Consider the following 19831-nt stretch of genomic DNA (forward strand, 5'->3'; position numbering starts at 1 on the left):
GAAATGACCCTTACCTTATCAATGAAATATAGCGCCACAGCCCTCTGCCGTACTTTCATCTCTTTGGATTTCCAGTCTTCTCGATACTGATTCCGGATTTTATCTACACACTTCTTCAACCTCCGAGCTGTCTCATACTTCTGCCAGTCCTTCTCACCCTGCAGACATTCAGAGTAGAGTCAGCATTAGAAAGCAGGCAAAGAACAGCTCCAATCTACAACTCAAGGCTGTGCAAGCTTATGTGTGGCAAATGGCACTGTATAAAAGCACTGAGATTCTGCTGTTGAACAGCTCAGCTTCAAACTACGCTGCTATGCAGCTGTAGGTAATTCAAATTTCCATAACATTAAATGCTTCCACGGAAGCAACTATAAAGACACAAAAGATATGTCTTCCATGCTTCTCCACAAGTACGTGGTTTCCTCTGCTTTATTCAGATGGCACTTATGTTCTTTCAGCTGTGTAATTAAACACCCATAAAATGTAAAAGCAAGACCAACAGTTCATCATCATTATTACATACTCAAGCCATGGCAAAAAGAGGGCATGAATTCACAAGGAACAGATTTTTCCCTATGCTCGTAGAACAAACCCCTTATTCCCAATCCAGGAAACATTTTAAAAAAGTTCAAGAATCTTTCAATCCTACTCCCCAGACTAAAGACTACTTATCTTTTAACAGGCTTATCACTGCTTTTATGGAATTGATCCGTTGCCTGGTTATTTGCTCTCACAGCAGGGTTTGTTTTCCTTCACTCATCAGCTCCTTATCAGCCTTCACAGCTAGTAGCCTGGCTACATTTTTAATTTTACAATTGACTAATTAGCAACCCATGGTTAGAACTTCACTACATTATCAGGCTGGGGAAGTTAGGGCAAAAGGAGGTAAAATATCCACCAGAGCAAGTCTGTTCTTGGATAAACTGCTTCCTTTTAGGTTTACATAAAGTAAAGGATTCCTACTAGGAATGACACAATGATGCTTTTCAACAGACACTTTCCAAAGCTCATCTGATCTCCTGTGCAGCAATTGTATTCTTTCTTTTCAAAGGGGAAAAGAAGCAAAGAAACTTTCCTATGTTTTTTCAGTCAATGCAGGATGAAAGAGCAAGATCACTTTGCTTCCTCTCTCCCTCTCCTAAACAACAGCTTTTTGGAGACACGACCACAAAGGATTACGCTTTTCAGCTAGATCTTTACCTTAATTCTTGAGCTAGGGTTCAACATTATGTATTTAATAGAGCCTTGGATGTTCTCAGTCCATGACACCAACCAGGTAACCTTATTATCATGCCGAACCTCCTTCCATTTGTGTCCTGGTGGAGGGGAAGGGATCTTGGAATCCCTGCAGAGAATTACAAAACAGCAAATGAAAACTATTTAAAGACACTTCCACAGCATTAAAATAGAGAAAGCAATGTATACAGAAAACACAGGGAAAGAAACTGAGACAACATAACTACATATTTCCACAAGTAGGAAACAAAGATCAGAAATGCAACTACTGTCAACATGTTTCTGCTGAATAAATATACTTTAGAGATGGAAATACACGCTGCTAGGACCCGCTTTGATTTGTAGACACTGCAATTGTATGGACATTTATCAGGACAAGACCGAAGAGAAGCCACCAAGCCTTAGCCTTTGACATCAAAGAGACAAAGTAGGGCAACCTATCTAGAAGAAAATTAATTTCTGGAAATACTAGCAGGAAAGACTTTAAAGGAGAGATAAGCCATGGACACGAGGAAGAAAATATGTTAACAAAAAAACCCTCAAGATAGCCTTGTTCAGTCTTAGCTTGCATGACTCAGTTTTTCTTATCCATAAGAGGACGAGATAAGCAGTGCACACATTTCTACTTGCTTGAATATCAGCCTATATAAGACTTTTTAAAAAAAGCTAGCCTATCTAGAAAGCAAAGCCAAGCATTCAGTGCTTACTTGCTACAGTTAATGATGATGTCCTCTGGCATGATGCGTCTCTTCAGCATGCCCATTTTGGGATGGTTCCCACGACCTCGGAACAGACCTGGAGGTTCAATTTTAAAGTTGGCAATCCTCTCCTTGTGGTTATCCATAACACAGTAACCATATTCCTTCAATAGCCGCTCATTTTCCTCTTTGATTTTCTGGAAAAAGCCAGAAGCAAAGATAATATGGTAAACCTAGCATCCCATATACCTCAGAACACCAGGATTTAAACGATTTTTATATTTGCACCACAATAACACTGAAGACCCAACTCAGTATCAGACCACAACATGCCAAGTGCTGCATCAACACACAGCAGCAGATTTCCCAAAAAGCATTCACAAAATGCAAACAGCACAAACCGGAAAAGGAGAAAGAATGTGTGACATACTTGAGGAAACCAGATTAGGGCTGGTGAAGACAGCTCCACATCTGCCACAAGAGAGACATTTACCTCTATCCACACATCACAGCCACAAGGGCAGCCTCAGCACAGCACTCCTGCTTTGCTTTACAGCCTGTAGTCAACATTTGACATTGGACTCTATATCTTGTTGTTCATGTACAAAAACTGTTTGAACTCGCACTGGAAAGGAGGCAGAGGAATGTCTCCAGCCTGCCACATGTCAAGCCTGTGTCAGCAAATGGTCTCCATGCAGAACACGGTCTCCTACATAAAAATGTGCTGAGATTTCACTGCATACTTCTGTGCTTGAACTCTAATTACACAGAAGGAAAAACAAAAACATTGCAGCTCAAAATAAGACATCTGACCCACAGAGAGCACCGGTGTGCCAGCTAAGCAGCTAACAGAAAAAGCTACTTCTGTGCCATCGTAATAGCTGCCAGACTGGAACTGAGAAGGGCTCATCCATATGCTTTTATTAAATGGAAAAAGCAGCAAGACAGGGACTATTTTGGTGGGACTGCTCTGACCCCCAGGGTCATATTTCCAAGCTACCAGGCCCCTTACTTAAGGGAACAACTAGGGTAGTACTGAAAAATATCAACTGAGAACTGGTAGCAAGCTACCAACTTCCATTACAGTAAGTCTCAGTCATCTAAAAGCTATTTAATTCTCTCCCTATAAGACACTGTAGCCATACTACTGGAAGCCACAGTTTTTTATTCAGAAAAATGCAGTGCCTGACATTTAAGATTTGTTCTCTCATTGTATCCACTGATGTCATTGCTGTATCCTTTCCACCATGCTGAATTCTACCCTTCAAACCTAAGGAGCTTCTAAAATGAAAATCTACCTTTAACTAAGTATCCACTACTTAGCGTTGGCCAGGGATGAAGGCTCCCATGGAGGCAGCTCCCGTGATTCTTTATTTACTTAAGCAGGATCAGGAGTCTTAGCCCTATCAGTATCATTTTAAGCCAGGATGAGGATTCAGCTGTAAATACAGTGCTTTGCCCTACCCAGGCTGCACAGTAAAGATTCCTACAGTCAACATGAAAGTAACAGTTTGAAAGCTAGTAAACACTGACTTATAAACAGCAAGGCAGGCAGAGGAATGATTACACAAAGACATCTACAAGGCAGCTAAGAATCAGAACTCTCCTGGAATTCCCTCTGGTACCTGTTTTTCCTCCTTGGACATCTGTTTCCTAGCTTCCGTCTGAGCTTTGAAATACTGGCTCATGTGCGTGAAGTCACACTTGCTGAGGTTGGTGATAGTGCTCTTCTCTTCAGAGGTCATTTCCTTGCAGATAGAAAATAGCACTTTAAGTTTTCATACGTAGTAAGTTTTCATGCATAGTAGAGCTTACTCAACCCCAGGTGGTTTAAACAGGAAAAATAGACAGGTTTTCACAATAAACCCCTAAATACTTGCTCATGCTCACTCCAGCTATGGTCAAAGAGAAAAGGACTGCCAGCACTGGGAAAAGCTGCACCACCTCCCAAAGAGCTCTCACACTGAACAGTGGCTGGGACTGTTGAGGGACAGGGGAAGAAAAAAATCCAGTAATCCACCAAGGAAAAGTATATTGAGTGATCTAAAAAGTTTGACCTTATGGCTTATAAGATGAATGAGGTTAAGTTCTGAGTTTTAGGTCTCTGGAAGGAGTTCCCTTCCAATATAAAGGTGGCTCTTCAACAAGGTGTGTACCAAATCAGCTATACCCCATCAGGCTTAAGCAGACAAATTTGGCTGGGATGAGTCAGAGTTTGTTGGTTTAGAAGAGTATCTACAATAGGGTTCTTCCCCGTGAAACTACAGGATAAATTGGAAAATTCACAGGTATGATCTGAGGTAGCTCTTAGCTGCCTCAAGCTGACCTTCCTCTGCATGGAACAGCAGCCGCTTTTCACTGCTCAGTGCTGCGGACACCTTGGCCACGCCTGCAGTCACTGCAGGCAGGACTATGCGCGTACCTTTCTCCAGTCTTTGAAAAAGTTTTTCCTGAAGATCTCCTTCGTAGTGTACTCATGATCAAGCATTTTTGCAAAGAATGTGGCAACTTCTTCTGCTTTGGTACTCAGCTTCATGACTTTACCTACAAAGAAAGGTTTTCTTTTTAAAGAAAACAGTAAACAGGAATTGAAGCCTGAAAGAGGCCTTAGAAACTACCTTAAAGAACACTATTTTTACCACAGAGTAGTTTTTCTTAAAAATGTTACACAGCACAGAAAATTGGACGAACAAAGGAAACAGAAGAGCATAACTTCTTGACTTTCATCATAAACATTTTGAAAAAAGTTCACTCTGGAATCTAAACAGCAAGAAAAGCAACAGAAATCTGATGCGAGACAGGTCTAAGACACAGGGCAGGAAGGGGAAAAGGCCTCCTGCAGGAAGCACTGTGCCTGACACCCCAGTGGTGTGTGTGCTCCTGGGGAGATACTGCTGTTTGAAGTGAGAGAGGCAGAGGATTTTATTAAACGTCATATTCCAGCACTCAGACGTATGGGAAATACAGTCTCCGTACTCCTACCCACAGAGGGACTCCACTTTGGAACACCCCTTCTGGCCCTTAGCTATTTCTAGCCAGGAAGAGCCCTTCCTATGGATAGGACACAAATAGGCTGGAAAGCATCGCCAGATACTTAACTCCACTGCAGGGGAATGTGTCAAGATTCTGCTAATGGTTCCCTTTGCTGTGGGAACACACTCCTGAGACTCCAAATAAGGCTCAAAAGCTAGTAATTTTTAAGAAAGACTGAGCCTTCAGTGAATGGAGAGGTCATATTTCAGCTTATCTACATGACTGCAGTGCAAAGTCAAATTCCTACAAGGGAAGACTTTAAGACAAAGGGAAAAGAGGCTGCTGCAAGACTGAAGCATTTAACATTCCTATTGAGCGTATTTTCAGTCCAGAGTGCATTCCTGACATGTGAGGTGCCAGTGATCCCTGAGAAGGATTTTGCATGCAGCTCACATCTCCAGCTAGTTGCAAGAAATATTTAAAGTCCCAAAGGGCTGGCAGACAGTCAACACCTGTGGATTTCTTAACGACCTTTTTACTGCACAAAAGTCAATACAAGAAACATTATTGTTGATTCTACGCTCTTGGAAAATAATACCACAGTTTTGATTTACTATGTGTTTTAAAAAGTTGTATCATTTCCAAAATGAAAGCATGGGAGCCATCTATAAGCCTTAAGATCTATAAGCCCTCGTAAAACAGGGCTTAGCAAAAGGTTCCTCCCAGTGATCTGAGAATATTCCACAATTAAATTAAAACCGACAGTAACTCTGCCAATTTTTAAGCTGCAACATAAAATACAGCATTTGTTTGCTTATAACAGGAAATGGGGGAAGGGAGAGACAGCAAGGGAAACATTTTTTTTTCCAGGCTGCGAGTCTAGCTTGAAAGAGGCTATCAAGTTAGTAACTTGTTATGAGGCTAAAAATGACTGATAATCTTCCCAAATTGCTAAAGGCTCTGTCACCTTTATCTAATAACTTTAGAATATATTTCATTGGACTCAATTTTCTTTTTTTCACAAGGGTTTGAAAAGGCTTTCAGTGACAGAGCTGGAGATGAAAGAAGATATTTATTCCAGAGCCAGGAATATTAGTTACTCGATTTAAAAACTGAAAACCAGAGAGCAACCAGAGGGCATAATGAGCAGAAAGGGCTGCATGGCCATGAATGAAATGCAACTGCACCACCAATTCTCTCACCTTGCTCCATTTACAGAAAAACATGCTGTTAAAGCCATCTCTAGGCTATGAACAGCAGCCTGTTAACCACTGCCACTTGCACAATCAAGCTCCAAAAAACATCTTGGGGGTTTCAAACTCCTTCAGAGAGTCTGGCATTGTAAGCATTAACAATAGCCCCAGCAGCCATTGTGTTGGATGAACACAGGCAGTCCCACCGCAACACAATCGCTAGGCAAAGGATGGATTCCTCCAGTGAGAACCTGCAGCCCGGCAGCTGGCTGGCCAGTGATTATTGGACTCTACAAATCATCCTAGGATAATCTGGAAATTAGACAATGCCTTGTGAGCACAGACAGCAGCTCTCAGCAGCTGCTGTGTAAATCAGACATCTGATTTTTTGCCTAGTTTCTCCAGGAAGACTTATGTGGTTGCTTTATTTGCCAGGACCCCCTGCCCACCCAGTAACTGTTGAATCTATTGATGAATTTCTGCCACGACAGAGAGAGGTTGCAAGCAACCCTGCACTTCCTAGAGGTTTCATGAAATAGATGGCTAGACAGAACAGGAGCTTATTCCTGCCTGCACCAAAGGGATAGCTACAGTGAATCTCACCTCTCCCCTTCTCTAGGCAAAAGAAGAGATACAAGGTCTTCTTCAAGAGAGGGAATAAGTTTCCAACTTGACATAAACTCCTTATCAAACTCTAGGAAAAAAAAGACTGCAGCATCCCTGATCGCTGTGCTCTTTGCTTAGAGACAGCATTTAATAGGATGCGGCATGTTTATTTTACCACACTGTTACTGAAAATGAATGTCACCTACTTCTCAGTATTTAAAAACAGTGTCATGTCACATGAAAACCAGCATTTTGCTCCTAGAAAAGTTCTGTGCACAGATGTCCCCTTCACCTAGAATTATGTTTTCACCCATTCAAATGCCTCCCACTTAATTCAATCCTGGGTTAATTTGATCCTTCATTTAACATGATCACAGGACTAAAAGGAAGCACACGGGTCATCAAGTCTCATCTCCAGCAGGCATCACATCATATAATCCCTTCCACATGCGCCTGTAACAACCAGTCAGCCCAGCATACTAGAATTCCACCACAATTAGTTCTACCACACACAATGATTGTAGTGAGTGGGACCACGACTTACGCCACAGAGCTGTGTCCTTCAGGCCAGGGTCATCCCAAGCATTCCTACAAGACCCTACTCATCAATATCAAAATTCAGTTGTCTTTTATTCCACTCACTACAAAATGATCATGAATTTCATCACAGATGACAGAAGTTGCAATTCATAAGGTTAAAGAAAACAGAGCAAGCCTAAAGGGGGCCAGTGATAATGCATTTACACTCTCTACTCTGCTGGTTACACACTGCACCACACTTGGGCATAAGGACTGTTATGGAGCCAGAGAAATTTACCACCCTAACAGGGTGAGAACAAGTTCACCTATGTGTCAGCTCAGTGAGCAGAATAAACACGCTGTTCCTTTACTTCTACAGATTGTTCCTTCACTTAGCTCGAGGAACTTTTTAAGCTCTCCACTAAAGCAAAACCACCTCCTCATCTCTTTAGTCCCTGGAAGAACACCACAATACTCTGAAAATGTTTATTTCTCTTCCCAGCAAGTGGAAACACAGATTAACTCACCATCATAATAAAACTTGACATTTTCAGGCAAAGGTTCATATGGCGGAGCAAATACAGGACCTTTGTGCTCTAGGAACTTCCATTTAATGCCTTCAGGGTAACGCTCTTCTTCCCACCTTTGAGAGAAATAAGAATGAATACAATTTTAAGCTCCTAATCTTCATTTTATTACTATGTGAATATAAGAGCATGCTAAAGAAAATCAGCAAGCAATCACTGCTTTACCAGGCACAGACCAAGTACAAATACTCAGTGCCCTGTGACCATTTATTTTCTTTTCTTCCTCTTTTATTTCTTTTTTTTTTTTTTTTTTAAAGCAGAGCTATGTCCATGAACAGAACACCTTGGGTTGCAGGTTATTTGATGACACCATAGTCCTCACTTCCCACTTGCTGCTTTTTTCACAAAAATCACACAGCTGAAAAAGCTTGGAACTTAAGAAAAGGAAGAATTCAGTCTTGTAAAACAGCTAGGATCATGCCAAATTAGAGTCAGCTGTGATCTAACATCAGGTCCAGGATGCCTGCTCAGCAAAGCCAAACAATTGTAGTACATCATGCAGCTGCTTTCAGCTGTGGACAAGTAGACCTTTAAGGGCAGGGATATAGAAACAGATGTTCATTTACAACCTAAATGAGAATGAACCTGCTCAGGCAATAAAGATTGAAACCCACTCTGTCCTTTTAAACTCATTCCAATCCTTTGAGGAAGAAAATCATACTGGAAGAAAAACAAAGTAGCACAGGATAACTGCAAACTTGTCTTAAAGCACCTCTATAAAACCATTTCGTAAATGATGCATTAGGTATCACAACACAGCAAGGTAGGCGCCACCAATCCCACATTCCAACTGAACAAGCTCATGGGGTCAGCAATTCATCTACAGAGAAAAGAGATCCTGCCAGGCCAGTATCCTCCCCTGCTTTCCAGTACACTGTGCCCAAGCCAGTGATTCCGCTCTCCTTCCCCTCTACACTTCTGTCACAATTACCAGAACATCACTGCTCCATGCTCCCAGCACAGGATTCCCTGCTGAGAAAGGCTATTTTACCTTAGTGATTAATCAACTGCAAGACCATTAACCTGTCACAGCACTCCATCCTTGAATTGCCCAGACCACTTTGTTGAGCAGCGACGATGATAAAAAAAAGTTCAAGCCTCCCTCTAGAGACAGCTCTACAGAGCAGTCCCACCGGGTTCAGCAGCAGTCGAGAAGAGACGTGCATGTACTGTGTGCATCTCAGGAATTCTGAGGCACAAGTACAGATCACGTAATCCCTGATACAACAGCAGGGCCACTGTACAGAAGATAAGCACTGTGCAGGGAAAAAAAGAGCTTCTGATAGAAGACACTCAAAACAATTCACTGGTGCCTGTGCATCAGTAATTTAGGAACAACTGTATTGGGACACAGTGCTTTGCTGCAGTTAGCAAGGCACGGTGACATCTTTCACAACAACACACACAATCCCTGCTATCAGTACAACTCCCACATGATGTTGGATTTCAGTCCCTGGCTGGGAAGGAGACTTGAGTAAACTATGGTGATATAAGAAACTAATATTGACATTTGAAGTCTAGATCCCAAATATTTACATTAACGATTGGTTTTTTTTTAATTTAATTAGAATCTAGAAATCTAAATATTTTGTCAAGCATAGGCCGAGGTTCTTCCACCCAGAAGCTCCTTTTAGCAAAATAAATTTAAACTGCTCACCTCTCTGCCCAGACAGAAAAAGGTTATCCCATCTGACAGAGTGTTTTTATTCCCCGTAAGAAAAAATGAGATCATTCACAGTAGCTACTACTTTACAGGACAGGTTTGTCATTCTTGCTTTTCAGCCATGCCTTTTTATCACTCTAGTATTTCCTTAATAAGAAATTCTGTTCCTTCTTTTATAAAGGATGCATGCAGAAGGACTAGCAGAAAGGTAGTAGTTCAAAAAGATAGCTGAAGCATGCTGTGACTTTTAGGAGGGCTACAAAGAAGCACAGGGACCACAGGGTGGTTTCTAAGCCCAAATCTACCACAAAGTTTACAACAGAAAGATGACAAATCATTCCCAATCCCACCTCCACCTTCCTAATCCTTGTACACAGGCATTAAGACAGAAGTGAGCCTCCTGGAGACAGCCAATTTTTCATCCTCCTTTGGTTTTAAACAGAAAACATTAGAGCAACACTGCCCAAGGAAGGTCCTGGTCCTAAAGCAACGTTCCACAAACGATTTTGTGGGAACAAGAAGAATACTGCCTATTAGGAAAGCTGCCTTAACGATTTCAGCAGAAACTGTGCTAATCAGTTACACAGGTTCCTCAATTAAATCCTGTAATCAAGCCTAAGAACGCCAGAGTGACTCAGGAAGGAAGAGTTGGGGGGGATTTTTTAAGTGGAATGAAAACAGAGAGGATCCTTAGGAAAAAAAATAGAATATACCTCAGGGATATGTTACTTCAAGGAAACAAACTTGCTGTAACACAAGGTGGGAGAAGTGCTCCTAAGGTATGCTTCTGGATCACATATTCTTCACTTGCTGACAGAGTGTGAAAATGACCTCTAAAAGCTCTCCACATGGTGATGAACGAGACTGATGCCATGGGAATGCCTAACATCAAGTATTCACAGAAGTGAGGATGGAAATGCTCTAGGCAGCTAGCGCTTGAGGAAGCAGCCAAAACAAGAGATCAGACATTCAGAAAATTGACTCAGATGGAACATAAAATGCCCTTAAGAGACACAACTGAAGTGCAGATGAAACCTTGTCCAGCAAAGACAAGCTATACAAAGCTGCAGATGGACGACAGGAACAGAAGGATGCAGTTACCTACTGCCAAATTCTGCAAAACATGCTTTCAAAGGCATTTTTCCTCAGCAGTAAGCACAACTCACAGAGCTCAACACAGCTACCTGGGACTGTGCTGCAAAGACAGGTGAGGGGAGAGCCATACAGCTTCCCAGCTAAGGTTTGCTGTTGAAGGATACAGACTACAATAAAAGGGAGCTGTGGTAATAGAATATTAAGTTAGACAGAACCAGCAAGGGCAGCTGAGACAAAGCCAAAAAGACAACAGATCGTTAAGGCTTAAAGAGATCTTCTGTAGCTTCCTACTGCTTCATGTCCCTGTAGGTTGGAAATGTCAAAGCACATTAAAAAGATACTGTGTCAAAGGGATCAAGAAAGAAGTGGATTGCTAAGAAAGAAAAAAAATCAGATAGCTTTGGGGAGGGGCACAAACCCCAAATTTCTGAGAGTATAGATGTATGAAAAATATGCAAGTACTGATGTTCTAAGGAAGCTGAGACAATCAAAGAAAAATACGCAAAGAGTATAAATACTACAGAAGAATTTTTCTTTTTAAAGGTGCATCAATAGAAGTGATGATAAAGGGGTAAAATACTGAACCTGAAAGGACAGAAGAAGATTGCAAAGGCGTTCCCCAACACTACAGATCTATTAAAAAAAGCCAAATGATATGAGGAAAGAAAACATTCATGGGAATATCATCCCCAAAAGGTCATAAAAAACACATTACAGGAGTGGAGAAAACACACATGCTTTTGAAAACTACAAATGCACTGAACTGAGGCAAGTACTAAGGCTCAAACTTCAAAACACACAAGCTCCTCACATCTATCAGTAACAATAGCTTAAATTACTGTACGTAGTTAAAAAAAAATCCAGCAGGCTTCTTACACAGAGCACCACTGTTGCAGCACAGGCGTGTCTTCCAACTGAACCACAAAGTTCAGATCTATTTAAAAAAGGTTCTAAGAAAATGGTTCTGAAAGAATTTAACAGTGAATGGAGGCACAGTTTCAGCTGCTCAATGTCACTTCAGGATCCCAGACAAGACAAAGTGCCCTCCATTTAAAATTTCTCTTCAAAACTCATTTTCCAAACAGCCCAAGCTTAACTGGTTGTTTGTTCAACTTCCATTTTTGTGCCGAGGGCAATAGCAGTATTGAGGCACACACTGGACATCCAGCTAGAGCATAAAGCTGGGCACCCACTCGTGCAGTACCTTTACAACACAGAAAGGATCTTTCAGAACACTAGATAATACATCTGGACATATTTATATGTTCCTGTTGATACCCCAAGCCTACAAGTTTTCCTAGTGCTCTGGAGAGAGTCAGCAAGGAGCAAGTTCTGAGCGCAAGAACACTGTTATCTGATGATTACAGACTGCCTCTACAATCCACCGATTGTGAGGAAGGAACCTCCACAAAACCTTGTATCTTGTTTTAAGTACACCAAAAAAACTGTACTGAACTTCTGCTTCAGAGGATGAACACAATGAATGTGATATTTATTTAGAGATTATCAGAAAGTAAGCCAATTATTCAGAACATCCTCATGAATCCATGAAAGCAAGCCAGATGGGCTTACTCAGTCAGCATAGGAGTTAGCAGGGAGAGTCCCAGCTGTAGAGGATAGCCTACATCATTAACATATTAGTTACCATTTCCATTTTTGCTCCTCCTCTTTTTTCGGCTTCTTTTTCTTGTCTGCTTCAGGGACTTTCTTGTCCTTGCTCTTAACCTTCTTTGCTTTGCTGTCCTGTAAGAAGAGTAAGAATCAGTTAGAACAAGCTACTGTGCTTCACACCCCCCACCCACCCCCAAAAGATATTTTAAAACTAAAAGACAGCCTTTTGCAGTATATAAATTTGACCATGAACAACTGAATGCATGTTGCCTCACTACTTAAGCGCATTCTTTGATTTCTTATGTTTTAAGCCAAATTATTTTACTTCACACTTGGGACACGCTAAGTGCACACACAATCAGTAATTCTACTTCCCCTGATAAGCAATAAGTCTGGGCCGCAGTAATGGGATTGCTTTATTACAGAAACACTAGTGCAGGCCAAGGCGGGGGTGTATCAGGTCTGGCCAATGCTATGAAGTGCTGTGGGGCGGCTTCTGGGAACGTATAGGTATACACTTGCTACAGAGGCACTTTCACTGAGGGAAAAGTTACCCACATTGCCAGGAGTTGCTTAAAACAAGGACCTCACAAGGGTTTGCTAGATGTGGAGTGCAGCTCTTTAGTCTCAAGTTATAGCTAATCTCTCCTCACCAAGACTCTTCTCATCTCTGAAGAGGTGTCCACCCTAGGCTCTACCTAAAGTTTTAAGTGTCTTTCTAGCAGCCAATCTCAGTTTCATCTCCTCTGCTTCTGAACCACGCTCTACATCATCTGTGCAATCATCAGATGTTGTTAGCAAAGCTCCTCTATCCCCTACAAGGTATTTAACAGGAGGACTCAACTACCTGCACCAGGCTGGAAGCTCACCTCCTGGAGGCATCTTCTCCATCTGTTGTTTTAAGAGTAGGAGAAAGCTTCCCTGACTTTTCATACGCTTTTGTTTGGATAAGTTAACCTGCCCCATACATAGGGATCTACGACATGCAGGTTTGTCCCAGACTGGCCCCTGCCTCCTTACCCTTGAATCAGATTCCCCCTGCTCTACATAATTCAACATCAAGTTGTCAGTCTCGCTTCTCTCAGTCATAGAAATTAACTAGTCTTTTTCATTACCTCTTCTTCCTCTTGTTTCCTTTTCTTTGCTTTCTTGATGTCTTCTGTTTTGATTTTCTTGGGTTTGTACTCAGCACTATAAGAATAAAAGGACCGGCTGATGAAAATAATCTATTTTCCAGTACAAAACAAAGAGTAGTCATACATATACAAAGCTTGTGTGAAAAAGTTCACAATATTTCATGCCATAAACATATGGCATGTTTAATTTCTAAAGAATATAATTTATACCCCACTCTCTGGGAGATTTCACAGAATCACAGAATAACCAGGTTGGAAGAGACCCACCGGATCACCGAGTCCAACCGTTCCTACCTAACACTAAACCATATCCCTCAGCACCTCGTCCACCCGTGCCTTAAACACCTCCAGGGAAGGTGACTCAACCACCTCCCTGGGCAGCCTCTAACAGTGCCCAATGACCCTTTCTGTAAAGAATTTTTTCCTAACGTCTAGCCTAAACCTCCCCTGGCGGAGCTTGAGGCCATTCCCTCTTGTCCTGTCCCCTGTCACTTGGGAGAAGAGGCCAGCACCCTCCTCTCTACAACGTCCTTCCAGGTAGTTGTAGAGAGCAATGAGGTCACCCCTCAGCCTCCTCTTCTCCAGGCTAAACAACCCCAGCTCTCTCAGCCGCTCCTCATAAGGCCTGTTCTCCAGCCCTTTCACCAGCTTTGTTGCTCTTCTCTGGACTCGCTCCAGAGCCTCAACATCCTTCTTGTGGTGAGGGGCCCAGAACTGAACACAGTATTCGAGGAGCGGTCTCACCAGTGCCGAGTACAGAGGGAGGATAACCTCCCTGGACCTGCTGGTCACGCCGTTTCTGATACAAGCCAAGATGCCATTGGCCTTCTTGGCCACCTGGGCACACTGCTGGCTCATATTCAGTCGCTGTCAACCAACACCCCCAGGTCCCTCTCCTCCAGGCAGCTTTCTAGACAGACTTCTCCCAGTCTGTAGCACTGCTTAGGGTTGTTGTGCCCCAAGTGCAGGACCCGGCATTTGGCCTTGTTAAACCTCATGCCATTGGACTCTGCCCAGCGGTCCAGCCTGTTCAGATCCCTTTGCAGAGCCTCCCGACCCTCCAGCAGATTGACGCTTCCACCCAGCTTAGTGTCGTCCGCAAACTTGCTAAGGGTGCACTCGATGCCTTCATCCAGGTCATTGATGAAGACATTGAACAGGGCTGGACCCAGCACTGAGCCCTGGGGAACCCCACTTGTCACTGGCAAGTGACTTGACAGTCCTCTATCCAGCAAAATAGTGTACAAAACTAAAACCTGTAAGCTGTTCCTGTAACTCTCCAAGTTTCAGACTGCTGAAGCAAAAATCTTCCTTGATGAAATTCAATTCAAAAGCATTATTAGCCACTCAGCAATTACTAGGATGGGACAAACAAGTAAAAGCTTAGTAGCATGTTCTATCCTCAACTCCTCCTCCAGTCACCAGTCTGGGATCTGCCCACAAGGCTCACTTTTTGCATCTCATTTAATCTTTCCATTGCAGACATGAGATAGGAGGTCACAAAAACTTGACAGAAGGCAGCAAATGATTACACAAATGAAAAGACATCACACCCATCTCTCTTGGAAACTGAGAAATACCACATAGGGACAGAACACCACTATGGTTAAGCCCTTACAACCCTTCAACATCAGACTGCTAACAAGGTCACAGTATCTAAAGAGCTGGATGCCCACAGATGGTGACAGATCACAGTGTGATTTAACCAGACTTTTATTTTATTAGGTAGGTTACTTTATCAGGCAGACATGATGTGTATTTTTCTTTTGATTTCGGAGAGAAAAATCCTCAGCAGAACCCATGACATACTTCGATTCTAGGCAAATAATGCCGAGCAGCACAGGCAAACCTCCCCCCCGCCCCAAACAGGCTGACAATGCATTTTCTTCCTCTTGTGCAGCCATTTCCTCACCCAACAGAAACCAACGCAGCCACTTAGCTAGCATTAATCCCTCTCTCGCTCAGATTTATGTTTTACAACCTTCACCAGTGTCTTCTCCCTAGCTGCTTTCTATTTTTTTAACTTTCTTATTTAATGCACTGCAACATTTCAAGCAGCAGGTCATGTTATTTTGCCCTGAATACCACAAATACTATACTTGCCCTGCTCAGAGACCTTGTAACAGTGTAACGTGTCTGGTCTCAGACCTTCTGTCACCCATCTGAACAAGTTTTCACTGACAAACCAAAAAATCCCACCTGCTCCCTCACTGTTATCTTCTTAAAACTAACAGCAAACATCCATGTCATCAGCACCCACACCACTTACTCATCATCTTCTCGAGGTCTCTTCAGGGGTTTGGAGTCCTCTTTAGGAGATGCATAAAACCCATCATCATCTGGTTCATCTTTAATACGCGGTGGGCTATGAAAATAAGCAAAGAAAGGTGGTTCTAACTTTAAAGAGGAAGTCTACTGGAAATCAGCAACAACTCAGTTTTAAGAAATGATCATCTGCAAAATGTTGCAATTCTGGAACACACTGTTATCTTAAGACCCCCAGAGACCTGAGCTATTTCATTCTCAGCATATCCACATACAGCATACAGAGAGGGTCTTTCAGCAGCTACGTATTTGTCATTTCTCAAGCAACACCAAGATCGATTTCAACTGCTTGATTTCGCTGTTTCTTTGAGGCTTTGAATAAAAACAACTGTAGCTTCCAGGACTTTAAACCAAAACTGAACTGAATGCACATATGCAGTCAAATAGCAGACATTAAATAATTTCAACTCAATGTCCTCAGAGCCTGATAAGAGAGAAAAACATTGTCAACTAAAAGATGTGAAAGCTATTCCTCTGAATCTTGTGCCACCTAAATAACTGAGGCAGTCAAAAAACAGAAAAAGTAAACAAAGATTTAGCAAAGTTATACTGATATTTTCTTTTCACTATCCAAACCGCAGAAAGCCAACAATCCTGTCCCTTTCAACAGACCACAAATGTTAAGCTAGCCTTGATGCTTTCAGCCATAATGCCGCAGGACATCAGCACCATGGAAAAAAATAGTGTGGATGCAAAAGAAACTTCTAGATTTCACAGAAGCCCATCATTTATCTTCATAAAGATAAAGAAGATGTCTCAAAGAGTCTAAAATTACATTCTGAAGCACTAAGCAATGCTCCGCTCAGGTAGAAAAATTAACAGTGCCATCTCCGGCTTTCCTATTCCTATTTAATCAGCAACTTCTGCATCAAATTGATTCAAGTTCCTAGGTCAACACCTGGATTTTGGATGGAATGAGAGGAAAGCAACAGCGTTTTGCTTTGTAGATCACACAACAAGAGACATTGTGGAGTCTCATTTTAGTTAGTAATGCGTCCATGAAGCAGAACAAGGCAGTTTGCTCTGTCACAGCTGTAAAGTCACTGCAGGGTTGGCAGATGCAACTCAAGGGAAATGGAAACGTGCTGCTGTAAGAAGGCATTTCTATAGCATCACTGGTGATTAACTAAGACACAAGCCTGCAGTATGTAGACAGTTGCAAAACATCTATGGAAAAAAGGTATTTTTCCCATTTAATTTATTATCCCCTCCAGACAGAAATGTGGAACTACTGTTTATTATGGTGCTAGGATTTCTATCTTGTCTATTTTAACACTCAAATATTTCACAACACTTTGTAATAGTGGAAAATAAAGTGTGATTATATGAAAAGAAAGGAGCTGTATGATCAAGCTGAACCTTGACTCGCATTGTTCCCAGGACTGTAACTCTGTTCATCCTTCCAAGTATTACAGAAGAAAATCAAAACCATGTGAGCTAGGACGTTTTTCTCTGGTGAATTTGTCAAGAACATTTCAGTAGGAAAAAAAGAAAATAATTACTTTCCTCTTAGCCAGCTTTTAGCCCTGAAGTAGACAATTGTGACAGCTCCTTCAGGCTTTTCTCAGACACACACAAAACATGGTTTTGAACCTGAAGAGGATCCAGTTACCTTGATATGAGAACCCTCAACAACCCTGGTGGGATCAGCACATGATGTGATTCTGCTGAACAGCAGAGGCTAGAAAGAGTTGCTATTAACTGTCTCTTACACCATGAAACACCTAAACATCACTGCTCTATCTCCAGAGTATCCCCCAAAGGGCCTGGAGAGGGCGCCTCCTCCCTATTCCAAGCACAGCTACTTAGTTTGCATTTTTAAATAGAAGTCAGAAAATTAAAGGGGTAGAGGAACTCAAGTCAAGAGAACACATTCAAAATATGCAGAGAATTAACAGGTACGGATTAGACAGGTGACTTATCCCAACCACTCTGTGATCACAGAACACGGCAAGACTGGGAGGATTTTGGTCTGGTGGCTTGTTTTCTTTTTAAGAAACAAAGTGCATTCATAAACTGGACACACAACAAAGCTTTTCTTGGCTGACAGATATGAACATGCATCAATCATACCACAGACCTCCAATGAGTCAGTGGACTGGATATACCACCTTAAAAACAATCAACAGCTGAATTTAAACAAGTCACAATACATCTTAGCCCATCAACAATTAAGAAAAAAGTAATCCTCTAGCAATTGCTCACTTCAGGTGTTTAAGATGACTATTTAGCGATGACTGGTACAGTACCTAAGTTCAGGAGGTTCTAGCATTAGCAGGAATATACTAGAGTAGGGCATCTAGGAATTTTCTGAAGGTACTACTGATTTTACACAAGCACCCTCCTTTACTCGTCACTCCTCTGCAAAGGCTTTAGGCTGCAGTCACAGAAGAGATACTCAAAGGCAATCTGGACTGTCTTTACAAGACCCTGTTCCCAGAAGACTGCATCCAGTGTTCAAGCCTGTATTGTACAACAGAGGTTCTTTCAACTCCACAGTTCAATCCATGCTCGGCAGAATTCAGCTATTTAATACCAGGACAAACCCAGCATGTGCAGGCAGATACCGGGTATTCAACAGCTCCCATCTCCAGTTACCAAGTAAGTAGATCAATTACCAATTCTCATAATTGAGAAGAACAGATCACCTAAAGGGGTCAAAAGCATACCATTTTTTCCCCCCAAACCAACCGAGGAATCAAACACTGAGCACCTAACTGAAGTCAAACGATTCTTTCCTCAGATCATAGACCTGATTTCTTACCTGGAGAAGCCGTTTTCCTTTTCCTTCTTTATTTTTATATCACCAGAAGATAATTTCATCTGAAAAACACAACAAGTAGAAGCTAATCGCACTACCAAAACCATTTTATAGTTTTCTAACATGCAACAATGGTGGGATATTTAGCTTGCCAAAGGGCACTTCGTCCCCTGTAGCTTTCAGCGACCTACACGACAAAAAAGGCAACACTTTCTATAAGCCATAGTAATTTTAGTATTTTCTGGCCCTTCAATTCCTTCAATAGATTGGAGTTAAATGTTTGTCTGACTTGCGTGTGCCTGTCCTCGCACAGAAGCGGTGAGATCTAACAGATTTTTCTCCCTTACTTCTGAATCTGAGCTTGACAAAGTGAAAAAGTGGAAAAAAGTGGAGCCAGTGGACACTGCTGCATTGTGCAATTCTTTCCATTTACAATACTCACCAATAAAGCCTTTAAAAAGCTCACATCTAGCACTTCACAAAATAAGTCTCTGAGTCAGTATTGGGATAATTCTCTCCAAACCGACAAAAACTTGGACGTATAAGCTACATCTAATCTGCTGAGTTTGTACCATTCAGTAGTATAAGCCAGAACCATTTTCTTGTCTCTCCCACATGACACCTACCTTCTCTTCCTTTCTCTTCTCCTTGTCTTTATCTTTGTGTTTGTCTTTGTGTTTCTCTGAGCTGCCATCTTTGTGTTTAGTTTTCTCCTTGTCTTTGTGTTTCTTTTCCGAGGAATCTTTGTGCTCACTGCAAGACAAGAGAATATGTTTGCAGAGGGGAACACATGAGAAGACTGGACCAATACAGGCAACTTCCATCAGTCAAGAGTCACAGGTTTTGAAGATTACAAACCATTCCCTTAACAGGAAAGTCCACCAGTCTCCGGTCAAATGTCATCCATTCTCTTTGGGAGGAAGAGGAACAGGAGGGGAACGTACCACAAAACCACAGCCGCCAAGTGCTCCACTTCAGGAAAACCCCCGTCAGTCTGCATTGCTGAGGAAATCCACAGTGCTACACAAAGCTCAACACTTTAGGTTAAATTCCCACTGCCTCTTTTTCCTAGTCCATGTAAAAGGTCACTGGAATAGAGCTGCCAGTCCTGTCAATGCCCTTGTCAGCTTTTGCTCAGACAACAGTTTGTCATTGTAGCAGCTCTCATCTCTGGAATTTAAAGAGAAAACCGCTGATCTCTATTATTCCCAAACAGATGGGAAAACCAGAGCAAACAGGATACATGATGTCCTTGTGTTTATGCAAAGTCAAACAGAAACAGCAGGAATAATGCCGCAGCCCTCAGTCAGAGCTGTTTCATCAACTGTGCCTCACCACCAGTCCAGCTCTGCTCAGATGAGATGAACCTGCCATGCAGGGCGGGAACTCAAAGGTGTTTCCAAGTAAGAATCTGGTCTGCTACTACTC

The 19831-nt window shown here is 42.1% G+C and overlaps 1 protein-coding gene across 1 annotated transcript in view; it reads right to left on the bottom strand.

The window, feature by feature from the left end:
* Nucleotides 1-19831, bottom strand: part of TOP1 (DNA topoisomerase I) — a 46667-nt gene that overhangs the window by 8424 nt on the left and 18412 nt on the right. Inside the window, exons 3-13 of the mRNA XM_069871945.1 lie at nucleotides 19030-19156; nucleotides 18407-18465; nucleotides 15587-15682; nucleotides 13297-13372; nucleotides 12216-12313; nucleotides 7753-7868; nucleotides 4357-4478; nucleotides 3560-3682; nucleotides 1944-2131; nucleotides 1201-1345; nucleotides 15-158 (exon numbers count right to left, since the gene is read on the bottom strand). Of these exons, the coding sequence (XP_069728046.1) occupies nucleotides 15-158; nucleotides 1201-1345; nucleotides 1944-2131; nucleotides 3560-3682; nucleotides 4357-4478; nucleotides 7753-7868; nucleotides 12216-12313; nucleotides 13297-13372; nucleotides 15587-15682; nucleotides 18407-18465; nucleotides 19030-19156 (1294 nt within the window). The remainder of the gene's footprint in view (nucleotides 1-14; nucleotides 159-1200; nucleotides 1346-1943; nucleotides 2132-3559; nucleotides 3683-4356; nucleotides 4479-7752; nucleotides 7869-12215; nucleotides 12314-13296; nucleotides 13373-15586; nucleotides 15683-18406; nucleotides 18466-19029; nucleotides 19157-19831) is intronic.

Source organism: Phaenicophaeus curvirostris, chromosome 18 (assembly GCF_032191515.1).
Source record: "Phaenicophaeus curvirostris isolate KB17595 chromosome 18, BPBGC_Pcur_1.0, whole genome shotgun sequence".
NCBI classification, from domain to species: domain Eukaryota; kingdom Metazoa; phylum Chordata; class Aves; order Cuculiformes; family Cuculidae; genus Phaenicophaeus; species Phaenicophaeus curvirostris.